The sequence below is a fragment of the Epinephelus fuscoguttatus genome, linkage group LG11 (genome assembly GCF_011397635.1).
Source record: "Epinephelus fuscoguttatus linkage group LG11, E.fuscoguttatus.final_Chr_v1".
NCBI classification, from domain to species: domain Eukaryota; kingdom Metazoa; phylum Chordata; class Actinopteri; order Perciformes; family Serranidae; genus Epinephelus; species Epinephelus fuscoguttatus.
In genome coordinates, this window is record NC_064762.1 from 21117254 (window position 1) to 21136165 (window position 18912).

Consider the following 18912-nt stretch of genomic DNA (forward strand, 5'->3'; position numbering starts at 1 on the left):
AATATCCCCTCCATATCATATTATAGGTGGTCTTGATAAAGAAAGTTTGTAACTTAAAGTTTATATAAGTGCATATGTGATGGTCTGGTGCAAAATCTGTGACTTAAAATAAATAAAATTTCAGCTGCAGAAAAGTATGTTTAGATCATGTAACCATAGCCATTTAAAAAAAAAATGTGATTGTTTCCATTATGTATAGCCATAATGGCACCCCTCCAGCTGCCAGTCAAGGCTCCATATTTGGTCCGTACGGGGACTTGCACCAGCAACCCCCAGTTCCCAACCCAAGTCTCTGCCTTCCCCATAATTAGTATATTCTATGCTTCTTGGGTGAAATTACTCACTGTATGTTCATAATAGCATATAACCATCTTCCATCCTGTTTGCATCACTGAAAACAAAGTTGCTCCAGGCCGGCCTATTGACCATCCCTGGCGTTTTGTTATCATACAGCACAAACCTGGGATAACCTCCCAGATGATGTTGGACGAGCCCTGACTGCAACCGTATTTTTCAAACTCAATTTAAAATAATTTTAAATAACTTTTTTATATTTGTACCTCTTACCTGCACTTTTGCTAGTTTAAAGGTGTTTTTTTTAATTGTAAATCATTTACTAATTATTTTTTACCTTTTATATGTTTTTCTCTTTACTCTTTCTGTATCCTTTATTATGTTTTATATTGTATTGCTCTGTAAAGCACTTTGAATTGCCCTTGTGTATGAAATGTTCTATAGAAATAAAGCTGCCTTGCCTTGCCATTTGAACACCGCAGAAGGGGGACGGGACAAACCATATCTGGCAACCATACTCGGCTCTGACGTTACGGAGCTCGTAGTGCAGTGTGCATCTGGAAGTTGTCGCCATCATATCTGGCTAAATGTTTAGCTAGCCTTCAAGTCAGTCAGCCGTTGTTGTTCGAGGATATAAAGCTAATGACATCATTAACCCCTCCGTGTTTCTCCTGTCGAGTATCTGTGAACTGTTGTGATGTTAATAATCAGTGAACGCGTCTCGGACGGGCGCTGCTGTTGTTGTGTTGTCTAGTTAACTCACATTAGCAGTGGCTAATTTTCAGAGCACACATTAGCCGGAGTCTTGAGAAGCAGCAAGGGGCGGAGGGCTGCTAAAACCGTCGCTAGCTAGCGAGTTAAAACACCGAGCGGCGTTTAGCGTTGAAGTGAAGAAAGCGGTGGACATTGTTAGTTAAATGCTCGCCGGTTGAGTTAGTAACGCACCGTAGCCAAGGAGCTAGCAGCGTCACAGAGCTAGCTGCAACTCGAAGATTTTTTTTAGCTAAGAAAGCTAACCAAATAACGCTGCGACTGTTGGAGTCTGCTAAACTGGAGCTGGCATCGTTACATTTCCTGTCTTTAAAACGTATGTACTACCTCATATTTGTGATACAGTTTATTTCGGCCTTTTCTGTGCAGTGCTAATCAAGCTAACTTCTCCTGCAGAGTCTCAGAGGTTATTACTCAGCTGCAACCACCAAGTGCATACCATTGCTGTCAAGCTAGTTTGCCTGGTACTTCCTCAACAGCCCATTGTCATTGACTTAGACGCAGATATTGATTGGGTGCATGTCTGCGTGTGTGTGTCACAGCTGGCTGTTGGGCCTGACAACCAAGAAGATGTCTGAGGGAGAGAACAAGCAGGCCTCGGACACTGCCCAGGAAGTGAAGGCAGAGGCAGCTGCAGCCACAGGTCAAGGAGTGTCATCTGTCTCTCCCCCCGTGTCCATGGTGACCCAGCCTCCAGCTACCGCTGCCACGGAGGATGAGGAAGAGGAGAGTGAAGATGAGTCAGAGATTTTGGAGGAAAGCCCGTGTGGACGTTGGCAGAAGCGCAGAGAAGAGGTAGGGGATATATATCTGCGGAGGGGTCGAGTTTACCTTTACTAAGGTATAAATTAGGCCTGATGCTTTATTTTGCCTTCCTCTTGTAGGTGAATCAGCGAAACGTCCCCGGGATCGATAATGCTTACTTGGCCATGGACACTGAGGAAGGAGTTGAGGTGGTGTGGAATGAGGTCATGTTCTCAGAGAGGAAGAATTTCAAACTCCAGGAGGTGGGTGCAGCGCGATGTCTATGCAGCCACTTGTGTCTGTGCACTACAACATAATAGAGATCATTGTATCGATTTAAGGAATGAGAGGTTTCGACAAGGTTTAAGGATTGTGTTTCTTGTGTTCTGTTGCATTCTTTACTGTGATCTCTCTAACAATGTAGAAGCCTGCTGCTTTTCATATCTCCCTCTGGCTTTAAGCTCCTTAGGCTAGTGAGAGATCAGACTTGTTGCTGCCAGCAGCACAGCAAAGTACACACTGTAGCTGAACAGTCGCTGAAACAGTTTTCGGAAATTTGAAGGGGAGTGAGTCAGCAGAGTGGAATAAGTCGGAGGTTCTTGTTTGCTTAAACCTTTTGGCATTTTAGGCATTTGTCTAGGTGGTTTTGCATCATCCTAAAGTTGTTTCTATTGTCTCACTCTTATCTTGGTTTGCGGAAATGACACAAGATTCAGTCTGTCTCATTTTTTAAAAATAAAAACACAATAATGAGGTAGTATTTCTGTTACTAGCTACTGGATGCCCTTGAGTACGGCTGGTCAGGGACCAGTTAGTGCAAGACTGTTTGCAACACCCAGCTTTTCAGTTTTAATACATATGTGACAGGAAGGAAATGATGTTCTCAGTCTAACAGAGCTTTTAAGGAGTCAGCCCTCGAGCCGCTTGTAATGGATACTCATTTACAACTGTGGAATTTGAATTTGACCTTGCACTTACACGATAGTCTGTCCGACCCACTGACCAAGAGCAGGTCAGGCCATTAAGAATCAATATATTGTGAAGACATAATGAGCTTACTCAGTCTGTATTGTTAAATCTTGTTTGCAATAAAACAGTTAATTCAATTTAAATGTGACACCATGGATTATATGCTATGGTTAATGACGTATGACATCATGTATTCATCACACATGAACTCAAACACTTGTTCAAACATTATAAAATCTTGTTATATCTCAATGCTGTAGTTTTATTGTTGTGGTAGTGTCTCAGTGTTGTAGTCATATTGTTGTTGCTGTTGTTATTGCTGAAGCCGCTGTGTCATGATGAATATGTTCTATTTGGTTATTGTGGTTTTTATATGATGGTGTCTCTTAGCAGAGTTTCCTGCCCAGGGACTACAGATGAAAATTAGCTTACAGTTAACTCTGGTGCAGCTACGTAGCTGTGCACTGCCCCTGTTTAATAAATGAAATAAAATGAATAAAAATGATGTCTGCATTCACATGTAAAGATAAACGAAAAAGCAGTGTACAGATTCAAACAGAAGTAATCTCTCTCACTCATCTTATGACCCATTACAAGTGTATTTCTATGTTTGGGATGTTCATGGGCGTGTACTCCCACAGTGCTCAGGTGAGGTCGGGGCTTTAAAAAAGAGGTAGCGTCCAGGTGCCTGACTGTAAGCAGCAGGCATCCAAGAGACAATAAATAAAAAAATATAGTGAGCCAAAAAGCTAAACGAGAGTGAATCTGGGACTGGCTTTTACCTTGACTGGTGAGTGTTACTGGTGTATAATGTACCTTTTAAAGTTGAATTTTTTTTTCTGTTTTTCCCCACAGGAAAAAGTCAAAGCCGTTTTTGACAATCTGATCCAGCTGGAGCATTTGAACATTGTGAAGTTCCACAAGTACTGGGCAGATGTCAAAGAGAACAGAGCGAGGGTAAGAGCTCATCGCCAACATCCTCTTTTTATCTCATCATATAGAAAGTGTTGAGCGCAGTGGATTTTATGCTAATGTGTTTGCATGTCGTCTTTTTGTCTGCAGGTTATTTTCATCACTGAGTACATGTCTTCGGGAAGTCTCAAACAGTTTTTGAAAAAGACAAAGAAAAACCACAAGACCATGAATGAAAAGGTGTGAAATCTCTGTTGTAACTCATCAACGGATTTTGAAAATAAGTTGATTTACAGTTGATTTAAAACCTTGTTTAGTCTGTTTAGTTTCTTAAAAGCTATGTTTTGCATTAACTTTAATTTCTGTAACCTTTATGTCTCTTCTGACAGGCCTGGAAGCGCTGGTGCACACAAATACTGTCTGCTCTCAGGTGAGAAGAACAAAAGTGCAAATATCTGTGAAAAAAAATTCATATTTGTCTTGAAAGTGGCGTGTGCATTTTAGAATTACCAGCTGCAAACAAAAAGACTTGTTTGTCCTGTGGTGTTGTGGCAGGTGCTTTATTGACATAACCTTTGCTTGCACTTCTCCAGCTACCTGCATTCCTGTGAATCTCCCATCATTCATGGCAACCTGACCTGTGACACCATCTTCATCCAGCACAATGGCCTCATCAAGATCGGCTCAGGTAGAGATCAGTTAAAGCAACAGAGATCTAAGATAACATCAGGACAATGTAAAGCCGGTGTTTCGTCTCTCTTTAGCTTTATGGTTGTTTTCTATACTACCAGGAATGCACCGTTGCCAATTTTTTTGTTGACTGCTTATTTTGTTTTTGTTGTTATTTATTCCCCACTTTTTGCCAGCGAAACAAAGGAATCTTTATCATAAAAAGCACTAAACCAAACCCTCCTAACCTCTCTAATATCTGTTTTATTTTGCTATGGAAACACTAACACATTTCTCCTTCAAAAACTGTATCTATTGAAGTTTTTTGCCAAAAACTTAATTTTACAAGATTACATGTGAGAAAATCATGAGAACGTTATTATTAACCTTCGCCCAATACTCATTTGTACTGAACAGAGCGTGAACGCACCATAATGAAACTCATTGTGACCTCTGTCAGCAGTTAGTTCCAGCAACCCTCTGCCTACAGCTAACGTTAACAAGCTCTCCTCCTGCCGACTTCAACACAGATTTCCTGTTCACAATGGAGCATGTATATTTAGAAGAGTTTAAGGTATACGTTTATCTAGGCAGCTGTCTGTTTCATTTCACTCGATGACTGATGGAGAAGTGGTGGGATTCAGTAAGTTTATACTTCCTCCCACTCCTTTTTGGATGTGTGTGTGTGTAGCCATACATTGACAATTGCTTTTATGCTTTTCAATTGTAGTAAGTATTACCTTCTTTCAAATATTATATATATATACAGTGTGTGTGTGTGTGTGTGTGTATATATATATATATATATATATATATATATATACACAGTACAGGCCAAAAGTTTGGACACACCTTCTCATTCAATGCGTTTTCTTTATTTTCATGACTATTTACATTGTAGATTCTCATCAAAACTATGAATGAACACATGTGGAGTTATGTACTTAACAAAAAAAGGTGAAATAACTGAAAACATGTTTTATATTCTGGTTTCTTCAAAATAGCCACCCTTTGCTCTGATTACTGCTTTGCACACTCTTGGCATTCTCTCCATGAGCTTCAAGAGGTAGTCACCTGAAATGGTTTCCACTTCACAGGTGTGCCTTATCAGGGTTAATTAGTGGAATTTCTTGCTTTATCAATGGGGTTGGGACCATCAGTTGTGTTGTGCAGAAGTCAGGTTAATACACAGCCGACAGCCCTATTGGACAACTGTTAAAATTCATATTATGGCAAGAACCAATCAGCTAACTAAAGAAAACGCAGTGGCCATCATTACTTTAAGAAATGAAGGTCAGTCAGTCCAGAAAATTGCAAAAACTTTAAATCTGTCCCCAAGTGGAGTCGCAAAACCATCAAGCGCTACAACGAAACTGGCACACATGAGGACCGACCCAGGAAAGGAAGACCAAGAGTCACCTCTGCTTCTGAGGATAAGTTCATCCGAGTCACCAGCCTCAGAAATCGCAAGTTAACAGCAGCTCAGATCAGACACCAGATGAATGCCACACAGAGTTCTAGCAGCAGACCCATCTCTAGAACAACTGTTAAGAGGAGACTGCGCGAATCAGGCCTTCAGGGCCAAATAGCTGCTAGGAAACCACTGCTAAGGAGAGGCAACAAGCAGAAGAGATTTGTTTGGGCCAAGAAACACAAGGAATGGACATTAGACCAGTGGAAATCTGTGCTTTGGTCTGATGAGTCCAAATTTGAGATCTTTGGTTCCAACCGCCGTGTCTTTGTGAGACGCAGAAAAGGTGAACGGATGGATTCCACATGCCTGGTTCCCACTGTGAAGCATGGAGGAGGAGGTGTGATGGTGTGGGGGTGTTTTGCTGGTGACACTGTTGGGGATTTATTCAAAATTGAAGGCACACTGAACCAGCATGGCTACCACAGCATCCTGCAGCGACATGCCATCCCATCCGGTTTGCGTTTAGTTGGACGATCATTTATTTTTCAACAGGACAATGACCCCAAACACACCTCCAGGCTGTGTAAGGGCTATTTGACCAAGAAGGAGAGTGATGGAGTGCTGCGGCAGATGACCTGGCCTCCACAGTCACCGGACCTGAACCCAATCGAGATGATTTGGGGTGAGCTGGACCGCAGAGTGAAGGCAAAGGGGCCAACAAGTGCTAAACACCTCTGGGAACTCCTTCAAGACTGTTGGAAAACCATTTCAGGTGACTACCTCTTGAAGCTCACTGAGAGAATGCCAAGAGTGTGCAAAGCAGTAATCAGAGCAAAGGGTGGCTATTTTGAAGAAACTAGAATATAAAACATGTTTTCAGTTATTTCACCTTTTTTTGTTAAGTACATAACTCCACATGTGTTCATTCATAGTTTTGATGCCTTCAGTGAGAATCTACAATGTAAATAGTCATGAAAATAAAGAAAACGCATTGAATGAGAAGGTGTGTCCAAACTTTTGGCCTGTACTGTGTGTGTGTGTGTGTGTGTGTGTGTGTGTATATATATATATACATATATATAATACATATAGGGAATGAATACAGAGCATCCCCTGATGCATCAAGAGTGAGTTTACTGCGTCCTTTGTTCCCAAAGGTGTCCTGGGGAAGATTTCTGTTTGTTCCAGACACGTTTTCTATTGTCCCTGGGAAGACGGGACACTGTCAGTCTCAAGCCCTGCTTTTTATCCTGCACAAAATTGATGTGACAGAACAGAAAACTATCGGCCACTGGCGTTGGTGAATGTCATCTTATTTGCAGATGGGCCGATGATTGTCAACACGGCCCGTTTCAGCTGATAAATCTGTCCATCCCTATATTCTACAGATGCCCTCACTGTTATTGTTAGTGCTATGTCTTGTATTGGTGTTGCTGTTACTAAAGCTTTTCCCCATTATTTCAGTCGCTCCAGACACCATCAATAACCATGTGAAAACCTGTCGGGAAGAGCAGAAGAGCCTTCACTTCTTTGCTCCGGAATATGGAGGTAAGATCCTGTCATTTGTCATCAAAGGTCCTGTAAGTTTTTGAGCATAAGCCAAACAAAATCATCACCGCTGGTTCAATCTAGGGACCTTTTGTTGCATGTTGAACCTCTCTCTCTCCTCGTTTCCTGTCTGCTTCTCACTTTCATCTGTCCAATAAAGGCAATCGCCAAAAAAAAATCTATAAAAAAAGATCCTGTGATTTGTCTCACATACCGTAACTGTTTTGTTATTTCTGTTTTCAGCTGTTGCCAATGTTACCACAGCCGTGGATATCTATTCCTTTGGAATGTGCGCCTTAGAGGTGAGAGGAGCCCTTGTTCTGCATAATCACTCGTTCTTTTGTTTACGGAAAATATGCTTGACTGGTATTGCACCGATGTAGCAGCACGAAGCATCTCTAAAGCTGGAGTGACTTTTTTTAAAAAGTTTGCTTTAAGATAGTGTTAGTTTGCTTTTTGCAGCAGTCACAGGAATAGAAATCAGGATGTCGGTTGTTTGCAAGACAGGAAATGTGGCAATTTAAATCACTCTGTTTTTGGTGTAAAAGACACTTAGCAGCCAGGTCTGAAGTGATGATCAGTGTCCCAAAAAAGCATTATGTAATATGAGAGTGGCTGCTGTTGACATTTTGTTGTTTGTATTTATGACTCACTTCCAATCGACACCCTTCTTTGTCCAATCCCTCCCCTCAGATGGCTGTGTTGGAAATCCAGAGTAATGGAGATTCGTCTTATGTGTCCCAAGAAGCCATAAACAGTGCCATTCAGTCCCTAGAGGACCCACTGCAACGGGTGAGTGAAGCAGAAGCAAGCATTTAAAGCCTTCATGGCTGTTTGGAAAATAAATCCATCAACGTGAGTTTTTTTCCCCCTCATGCTTTCTCAGGAATTTATCCAGAAGTGTCTGGAGTTGGACCCCAGTAAGCGACCCACAGCAAAGGAGCTGCTGTTCCACCAGGCCTTGTTTGAGGTGCCCTTACTCAAGCTGCTGGCTGCACACTGCATCGTCAGCCACCAACGTGAGTGGAAACACACACAGTGTCATACCTGCTGACATTAGGCTGTGAAAAAGGGGAGATTTTTCAGGGGATTTCAGCAAATGGCCTACCCCCAAGGGCCCCTGCCCTTATATAACCCTACACCACAGATGACTAGAATAAATACAAGGATGTGAAAGTAGTCATACATTCATAGCTTACTGTAAAGTAAAAATAAACATATGAAATGTACCAGAAGGTGCATAGAGCAGTTTGACAAAGAGAAATTTTCAGTCTTGAGGCAGAAGCTGACGCGAGTTCAGTCAGGCAGGGTCAACATCACATGCTCCACACTGGGTTGCCAGATACTGCAACATACTGTGTTAAGGAGATTATACTGTCCTCCTGTCCTATCTGGGAACACATATCCCAGACAGAAACACATGAGAAACTCCCATTTGATTTGTATATCACTGTGAAATCTGGACATTAGCAGGAGAAATAACCAGTAGAGGGCACAGTGGGAAAAAGATTAATTGTTGCATTTATCTTGCAAGTGTACTCTTCTTCAACATTTTTGTTTACTTCCTGGATTTTTCCCACATTGAAATTCTGACCAATCAAGAGCAGCTTTCTCACACAAGTTTCAGCTTGTAAATGCTGCTGTGAGAACATGAACCAACTCTTGGCAATTATGCAACTTTGAAACAAAATAAGTCTCTGATTCGGACCAAAGCAAGACAACTCAAGGTCTGACAGCGCCCTAAGTGTTTTCTTACAAGGCCAAATCAGCCATTATTCATATGCCAAAGAATGATGACCTTATTAATTTCGTTTATAGGACATGATGCCCCAAAACCAACCATGCACAGTCACAAAAATAAAATAGATGGGTGAATGCCATCTTCTCTGTTTGCCTGTAGATATGATTCCAGAAAATGCTTTAGAAGAGATGACAAAGAACATGGACCCCAACTTGGTGATTGTTGAGGCCAAGGACGGAGTTCAGATGAAGTAAGTCTGAGTAAAACCCCACAACACTGACGTATAGAGATAACTGGATCACAAACTCTGGTGAAGGAAGGAAAGTTTTGGTTTTCTGTCTTCGTATGATCACGTTTAATCCAACTGAATATTTATATCCACATATGTATATTTTATAAAACAAAACACTGACAAGATTCTGTCTGTACTTTTTGTCATTATATTATTCTGCTCTTGTGTCAGTGTTATGTTTTCTTGGTCCTAAAGGTTGTGTTACAGTTAAATGATGCAACACCTGAACTTTCAGGCTCGAGGGGAGTGAAATGAAAAGTTGCCCATGTTGCCCAGCTTTTTCCTTTTAACTGAGTTAAAGATTCAGTCAGTCTCTGGTCCCGATTGGCTGAACATTCAAAATAAATAACAGCCTTTCTTCTGTTTCAGGCTCTCTCAGTTTCCTGCCCTTGAGCTGGACAAGTTCCTGGAAGATGTAAGGTAAGAAAACCGTTATGATACAACGTACTTGGAAATAAATTTGCTGTTGATTTGAAGATTCTGGCTCGAATGTCTGGAGCAGCTAGTAAAAAATAAGTGGGGAAATAAAATGAGAATTGCTCACCCTCCACTGACACAACAGTATCGATGTTGTATTGCAGTCAAACGTGGAAAATCTAAAGTAGGGCATCGTATGTATGTTACATACATGCACAGTCAGCAAAACCCAAGTTTTAAAGATACCCTCTGGTGTTGAGGGCAGAACTGCACAGCATGAAATCAGCTGCAGTTGTGCTGAAGTTATGCCCCTTTTTTCTTTGATGTATCAGGAATGGGATCTATCCTCTGACTGCGTTTGGGATACCATGTCCACAACAGCCTCAGCAGGAGACAGTGAAGTCGCCCATAGTGCCCCCGTCAGTGAAAACCCCGACTCCTGAACCTGCAGAGCTCGAGACCAGGAAGGTAAGAACTGACGCACAGGAATTAGACCTCTGTCACCAAAAGAAGGTTTTCATTTTCAGTGCTCATTTAGGTTTTTTGGATTTGCATTTAATTATTTATTTGCATGTAGCTTGTTTTCTGATGATCGTCTCCACGCTGATGCTTCATATCTTAAACTGTTTCCCTTCATAGGTCCTGCAGATGCAGTGCAATATTGAGCCTGTTGACGAGGGCACCAAGCACCATGTAAGTTTGAACTCTGAGTGATGAAGTCATGTTTCTGCTCCTTAGTTTTGTATGTTGTACGTGAAAGTGCTTTATTGTGTGTCTGAGTGTTTTGTTCTCCTTTCAGCTGACCCTGCTGTTGAAACTGGAGGATAAACTCAACAGGCACTTAAGCTGTGATTTGTTACCAAGTTAGTACATTCATTTCTTGCCACGTGGACACATTCCAACACACCAAATACTCTCGCCCTCAGTTTTTATCATCATTTTTTGCCTTTATTTAATAGATGTAATTCGACATGTGAGAGATAAGGAATAACGTGCAACAAAGATGTCAAACCACATGCAGAATGGGGACGTTTGGTTAATGGTTGGCACCTTAAACCTGTAGACCACCACAGCACCGTGTCTCCATCAGTTTTAGTATCATGGGCACTTTATTGTTTGAAAACTAAGGTAGATTTGCCCTTTTGGAAGTTTCATTTTCTATCACATCACCATTTTGCTCATGGATTGCATTTGTGTACATGCCAGGGTTCGCACAAGGTGCTAGGCATACTTCAGTTTGGCACTAGGAAATTTAAGCACTACAATACGTTAAAATGTAAAAAAACTTGGTTCTTGAAAAAAGTAACTGAATAAAACTGAGGGGAAAATATATTAATGAATTATTTTATGAAACGTATTGGAGAAATGTTTTAAACTAGGAACCCAGAAACACATGTGCTAGCAGTTATTTTCTCATGTTACATCTTACACGCCAGTAAATAGATTTGGTAGCAAAATGCTCACACTAGAGCAGTGTCAGCTTGAGTTAAGAGCTGTAATTCGGCAGCAAATAAGCAGCCGTGTGTGTCTGACTCTGGATGGTGGAGTGGATTTGGAGTTTATTGGTCGCAGTGGTGGCTGTTAGCAGCTAGCTTTTGCTTGTTAGCCACTGAACTACAGCAGAGTAAGCAGCCACTGGACTTCTTATCTGTTGATCCTCACAGGACTCCACTCAGATCTGGCTTGTGTAGAGAAGGTTTATGGGGTCTTTTTGCTATTTGACAGGCAGGTAGGAGGCTCGGTTATTTTGAGAGCTGTAAGTTAACAGTCTGAACTCAGTACAGTGTTCTTTGACAGAGCTGAAAGTCCAGTTTTAATCACAGACTCTGTGAGAGGACATAAGTTTAATCCTTTGGAACCTGAGCACATTGGCTTGATTTCTTTCAAAAACATGGGAAGAAGGCAATGAGCAATGAAAGAAGAAATGACCCCCCCAAAAAATGCAAGAAATTAGTAAAAACAGAAAATTAAAAACAAGGAAATAAGTAAAAAAAAAAAAAAAATTGGAAAAGTTAAAAACAAATGAGGAAATGACCTGTAAAAAGTGCTTAAAAATGATAATAATTATGTACCATGATTTTAAATATGTAATAATAAAAGTAATTTTTCCCAAGCTATTTTCTTTTTCCCCAGCTTTTAAAAAAATAATTTTCTAAATCTATTAGTTCTTTAGCAAGTTAAAATATATATAAACAATTTGCAAGGAATTTAAAAAAGAGAAAATTAAAAACAAGGAAATTAGTTAAAAAAAAAAAAAATTGATTAAAAAAGAGAGAGAGAGGGAGGAAAGAATGTTAAAAACAAACAAATGAAGAAATGACCTGGAAAAAGTTTTCAAAAATTATAATAATTATGTACTGTATAATGTTATAATAATGTAATTTTTCCCTAGCTGTTTTAATTTTTCCTGTTTTTTTCTTTTTTAATTTTTATTTTATTATTTTTACTAAGTAAAAATATATATTAAAAATTTGCAAGAAACTAAAAAAAAAGAAAACAAGAAAATTAGTTTTTTTAAAAAAGAAAAGAACGTTAAAAACACACAACGAAGGAAAAGAATTGGAAGAAGTGCTAAAAAATTATAATAATTATGTACCATAATTTAAAATATGTCATTATAAATATAATTTTCCCCAACCTATGTCCATATTTTCCAGGGGAAAAAAATCTAAATTTATTATTTTTACCAAGTAAAAATATATATCAAAATATATATTATCAAATAGATATATATTTTTACCAACTTACCAAGTTTCTCACTGCCTTTTCACCATGTTTTTGAAAGAAATCGCACCAATTTGCTGCTCAGCGTTCAAAGGTTTAAATACTTTAAAGGGCTAAACACCCAGACTAACGTTGGAGATTCAGAAAGACTGAAATAAAGTTATTTTTCTGCTTCTTAACAGTGTGATCAGTGATTGTGAAGAAAATAGTTTCACCCTTGAAAATAGAAACGAGTGCTGATGTTCAGTGTGGACGCTGGTAGAACATAGTGTTTCGATCCAAACTCCACCTGCTGCACCTTTAATCACTTGAGTAACAAACTGAAATACTTGAAGGCTCATTATGTGAGAGTTGATAACACTAGTGTGACGCAGTTGTTAACGAAAAAAAAACCCAGGAGAGATACTTGCTATCTAAACCTCTCATCACCCTGCCGTCCTGTATGTGTTCTGACTGCTTGTATGTCTGTTCAGATGAGAACGTGCAGGAGCTGGCTGTGGAGCTCGTCCAGCTGGGATTCATCAGTGAGGTTAGTGGAGATCATCATCATCATCATCATCATTATGACCCTGCTGACTTGAACACACATGCTATTAGTAGCATAACCACAACAAGCCCCGGGGATATTTTTAACCTCGCTGTCTCTCCATTTCAGGGCGACCAGCCGCGACTTGCATCCGTTCTTGAAGAGGCCTTTTCAAAGTTCTACAGCCGGAACGGTTCTCTCAATCCGGTGACTGTTTCCTCGTAGCGGAGGACTCACATCGGCCTTCTCTCAGCCCTCCTCGTCCTCTACGACAGGACTAGCTTTTTGCTCCACATCTCTGAGTTGCGGGAAAGCTTTGCGAGGACAGAGGAGGAAGCCTTTTGTCTGGTTGCAGATCCTGCGGCCTGTCGTCTGTCGTATCTTCTGGTGGGAAAAGCTGCCACTAAGTGGTCGTTGCTTTCTATCTTTTTTTTTTTTTCTCTCCCACCCAATACAGCCATCTGCTTCTCTTTTAAAAGAGGAAATCCTAGTCGCAACTTAAAGGAAAATACAAACGTGTTCCCTTTTTTGGCTTATTTCTTTCACTTCTCAAATAGTGAAGACAGAGGTAAGATAAATAAAACTGGATACAGCAGCATTTTCCTTAAGTCAGTATTAAAACTGTATTTTAAACATTTTTACTTAAAACTGTTTAATAGTTGTCTGTATAAAAAAAACCTCTTTGTCCCGGCATACTGAAGTGTATGTGTTATGGTGTTGTAAGATTAAGTCTGGTCCTTTAAACTTTCTCTCAAGCAGCGAGTGCGGCATCTTCCTACCTTGTATCGGTTTTCGAAGGCTCTCAAACGCATCAAGCTAGCAATGCAACAGATGTCACTTTTTACTTCAAAATTCAGTCATCATATAATGTAGTCATGACACCTGCAGCCGCAACACAATCTGAGGAGCTGCAACTAAAATATATATAAAAAAAAAATCAAACTATTTATTTGTGTATTTTTCTTGAGTGTGTACTGTACGTCACTTGCAGCACTAAGGCCGGTGGTTGTTTGAATGTATGCTTTAACTTGCTCTTTCTTTACATCACGCTGTTATTTTCTATGACTGTGGTCCAACTACTACTGTAGCTTCTGTTCTCAAAGTAGCCCGTTGCAGCACATACCGATTAGGCCGTGGTCGTCAGGTGGCGTTTTACGCAGGAGAGGTTGAAGCACATGATCTGATGGATGTTTGTCAACAGTTGTGGATGCATGTGTGCTTTTCTATGGCTACGTGGAAACTGATGCATGCAGCAAGCTCGCTTCAGGTGTTGGTTCAGTTCTCATTTTAGCAGCAATGGTGATAGAGAGAAAGTTTTGTCAGCTTAGGCCCATCAAAATTCAGATCACGCAACTCTGAATCACCAGTTTCCTGTGTGACGCCAGAGCTAAAACTCTGCTCTCGCCATGTAGATACTCACATATTGGCTCCGACCACCCTTCTATGTTAACTGTTTGGGGATCTCTCTCTGTTAGTTTGCACTGCTGTACACTTTTATATCTTGTCGGAAAATGTCCTCTGGCTTCCTAGCAACAAATGGGAGGATGAATCGGAAATGGCGGCGTTTAAACCTGTAGTCAGTGCTCCAGTCGGCTCTATGCCGTGACTACCTTCTGAAGGGTCTGTAGATACTTCGAGATACAAGTGTGGAACTGCCTGGCATGCTTGTAACCATCTTGTACACTGTATGCTGGACACTGTGCTCTGTTTCTGCAATGCATTTACCCCCCTTTTTTCACTTCCTGAAATAAAAATGTACACTATCAGCACTTGCGTCTTTGTTTGGTGTTGTCGACATTCATGATCAAAGAAAGTGTATTTGGAAGGAAATTAAAGACTTGACAGTGGTTCCCAGGCTGAGAGTTGGAGCCCCTGAAGCTGGGCTTGTCAAGGTTTGATAACTGCAGTATCAACAGTCTGTTTTTCTCAGGCTGCCATTAGTCATATCAAAACACTAGAGAACAACGACTTAAGTAATAAGAGGAGAGTCAGTTTAGGGAGCCAGCACATGATAAAGGGCCACACGAGAAAAGAACACATAAATAAAATGTTTTCCATCTTATTAACCTGCTGTGCTGTCCACAGAAATCGCTAACTTAAGCTAATAGCAATATCACTGATGACAGAATATTTTTACCATGACACTCATGAGGTGCCACTAGCTGCCATGCTGCCAGTAGTTCCCGTCAGACATTTGGTAGGGGGCACAGTTTGATGTAGCAGCCAAGAAGTGTATTAAATGTAAGCTACTGAAAGTGAAAGTACTGATATGGAGCGTGGATGATTAAAATATAACATGAATTTTATGTCATCTTCTGGGGCCGTACGGAATGTCTCTGTGGACCAATATTGGCCTACAGGCTGCATTTTGAGAAACTTAACTATGACTTTTATAATGTTTTTTTGATGGATTTTAGGCATATTAAAGTAGGCCTTTTGGTGACTCTTGGCAAACTATACTATGACTTTTTTATGACAGACTACATGACTTTTTTGATGACATGTTAATGACTTGTATGACTTTTTAGCATACCATACTATGACTTTTTTTTATGATAGACTACTATGACATAGATTCTTTTAAATAATTTTTTAATGACATACTATACTGACCTTTTTCTTTAACGACTGTGTACTATAAAGTTTTTTTTTTTAAAAAAAAAGTTTTATAACATAATATACTATGACATTTGATTACATTTTTGTTATGCACTAAACATAACCTTTTATCACAGTTTTTATTATAATATGAATTACAATCACATTTTTATGTCATACTATACTATGAGTTTTTTTGATACATTTTAATAGCATATTAAACACTGACTTTTTTCCACCACATTTTTATGACATACTTTACTATTTCTTTTTTAAATTACATTTTTAAAGTGTGCTATAGTATGACTTTTGTTTTTATCCCATTTTAATGGTATACTGTACTATGACTTTTTTTTAATGAAATATTATACAATAACTTTTTTATTGCATTTCTTATCACATACTATACTATGACTTTTGTTGCATTTTTTTAATTACATGATTTCATATGAGATACTATACTATGACTTTTTTTAAGATTTCTGACGACATACTATACTGTGACGTTTTTTCATGACGGAAGACATACTATACTAAGATGTTTTTTCACGATTTCTGACGACATACTATACTATGACGTTTTTTTAGGATTTCTGACGACATACTAGGACGTTTTTTCATGATTTCGGACGACATACTACGACATACTTTTTTTGCATACTATATGTTGATATTTTTAATGACATTTTGAAGTCATTCTATATCACTTTTTTTCATTATTTTTGACAAAATATTATACAATGACTTTTTTATTGCATTTCTTATCACATACTATACTATGACTTTTTGTGACATTATTTTTGATGATATGATTTCATACGAGATACTATACTATGACGGTTTTTTAGGATTACTTAAGCCATACTATACTATGACATTTTTTCATGATTTATTTGACGACTTACTATACTATGACGTTTTTTCATGATTTCTGACAACATACTATATTATGATGTTTTTTCGTGATTTTTAACGACATACTATACTATGACAATTTTTCATCATTTTGGATGACATACTATACTATGACGTTTTTTCATGATTTCTGACCACATGCTATATTATGATGAGGTTTTTTTTCATGATTTTTGATGACATACTATACTATGACATTTTTCATGATTTCGGACGACATACTATACTATGACTTTTTTTTTACATACTATATGTTGATATTTTTAATGATGTTTTGAAGTCATTCTATACTATGACTTTTTTCATTATTTTTGACAAAATATTATACAATGACTTTTTTATTGCATTTCTTATCACATACTATACTATGACTTTTTGTGACATTTTTTTTTAATTACATGATTTCATACGACATACTATACTATGACTTTTTTAAGATTTCTGACGACATAATATACTATGACTTTTTGTCATGATTTTTGATGACATACTATAGTATGATGTTTTTCATGATTTCTGACGACATACAATATTATGACGTTTTTTCACGATTTTTGACCAGATACTATACTATGATGTTTTTTCATAATTTTTGACGACATACTATACTATGACAATTTTTCATGATTTCTGACCATACTATACAATGACGTTTTTTTTCCATGATTTTTGATGACATACTATAGTATGATGTTTTTTCATGATTTCGGACGACATACTATATTATGACTTTTTTTTTTTTTTTTGACATATTATACGTTGATATTTTTAATGATGTTTTGAAGTCATTCTATGCAATGACTTTTTTTCATTATTTTTGACAAAATATTATACAATGACTTTTTTATTGCATTTCTTATCACATACTATACTATGACTTTTTGTGACATTTTTTTGATGACATGATTTCATACAACATACTATACTGTGACCTTTTTTCACGATTTTGGACGACATACTATAGTATGATGTTTTTTCATTATTTCTGACGACATACTATACTATGACATTTATTGAATGATTTTTGACGCCATACTATACTATGACGTTTTTTCATTATTTCTGACGACATACTATACTATGACATTTATTGAATGATTTTTGACGCCATACTATACTATGACGTTTTTTCACGATTTTGGACGACATACTATACTATGATGTTTTTTCATGATTTTGGACTACATACTATACTATGACGTTTTTTCATTATTTCCGACGACATACCATACTATGACATTTATTGAATGATTTTTGACGCCATACTATACTATGACTTTTATTTATAATTTTCGACGACATACTATACTATGATGGGGTTTTTTTTAATCATTTTTGACCACATACTATACTATGACATTTATTGAATGATTTTTGACGCCATACTATACTATGACTTTTATTTATAATTTTCGACGACATACTATACTATGACAGGGTTTTTTTTAATCATTTTTGACCACATACTATACTATGACATTTATTGAATGATTTTTGACAACATACTGTACTATGACTTTTTTTCATGATTTTTGACGACATACTGTAGTATGATGTTTTTTCATTATTTTTGACGACTTGCTATACTATGACTTTTTTTTGTGATTTTTGACGCCATACTATACTATGACTTTTATTTATCATTTTTGACCACATACTATAATATGACATTTACTGAATGATTTTTGGGGACATACTATACTATGACCTTTTCGTGATTTTTGACAACCTACTATACTATGACATAATATAGTATGATGTTTTTTCATTATTTTTGACGACATGCTATACTATGATGCTTTTTCATGGTTTTTGACGTCATACTATACTATGATTTTTATTTATAATTTTTGATGATATACTATACTATGACATTTATTGAATGATTTTTGGGGATACACTAAACTGTGACCTTTTTCGTGATTTTTGACAAGATACTATACTATGACGTTTTTTTGTGATTTCTGACAACATACTATACTATGACTTTTTTTCAGTTATTTCTGACGACATACTGTACTATGACGTTTTTTCATGATTTCGGACGACATACTATACTATGACATTGATTGAATGATTTTTGACGCCATACTATAGTATGATGTTTTTTCATGATTTTTGACAAAATACTATACTATGATGTTTTTTCATTATTTCTGATGACATACTATACTATGACTTTTATTTATAATTTTCAACAACATACTATACTATGACGTTTTTTCATTATTTTTGACCATATACTACACTATGGTGTTTTGTTCATGACTTTTTATGACATACTATACGATTACTTTTATATCACATTTTTTATGACATCCTCTATCATGACCTTTTTAATGACAAGCTTAAGTGCTCCTTAAGTGCATCCTCCTGAG

General features: G+C 37.9%; 1 protein-coding gene across 1 annotated transcript; it reads left to right on the forward strand.

Moving 5' to 3' along the window:
* The first annotated feature begins 834 nt into the window (after positions 1-834).
* Positions 835-14787, forward strand: nrbp1 (nuclear receptor binding protein 1). The gene is made up of 18 exons (XM_049589985.1): positions 835-1381; positions 1608-1860; positions 1950-2072; positions 3634-3735; positions 3841-3930; positions 4080-4120; positions 4284-4378; positions 7238-7321; positions 7565-7623; positions 8015-8113; positions 8208-8340; positions 9222-9312; positions 9724-9774; positions 10104-10239; positions 10411-10464; positions 10571-10634; positions 12969-13024; positions 13151-14787. Exons 2-18 carry the CDS (start codon positions 1636-1638, stop codon positions 13244-13246), a joined length of 1599 nt encoding a protein of 532 aa, XP_049445942.1. The 5' UTR covers positions 835-1381; positions 1608-1635; the 3' UTR covers positions 13247-14787.
* The last annotated feature ends 4125 nt before the right edge of the window (positions 14788-18912 follow it).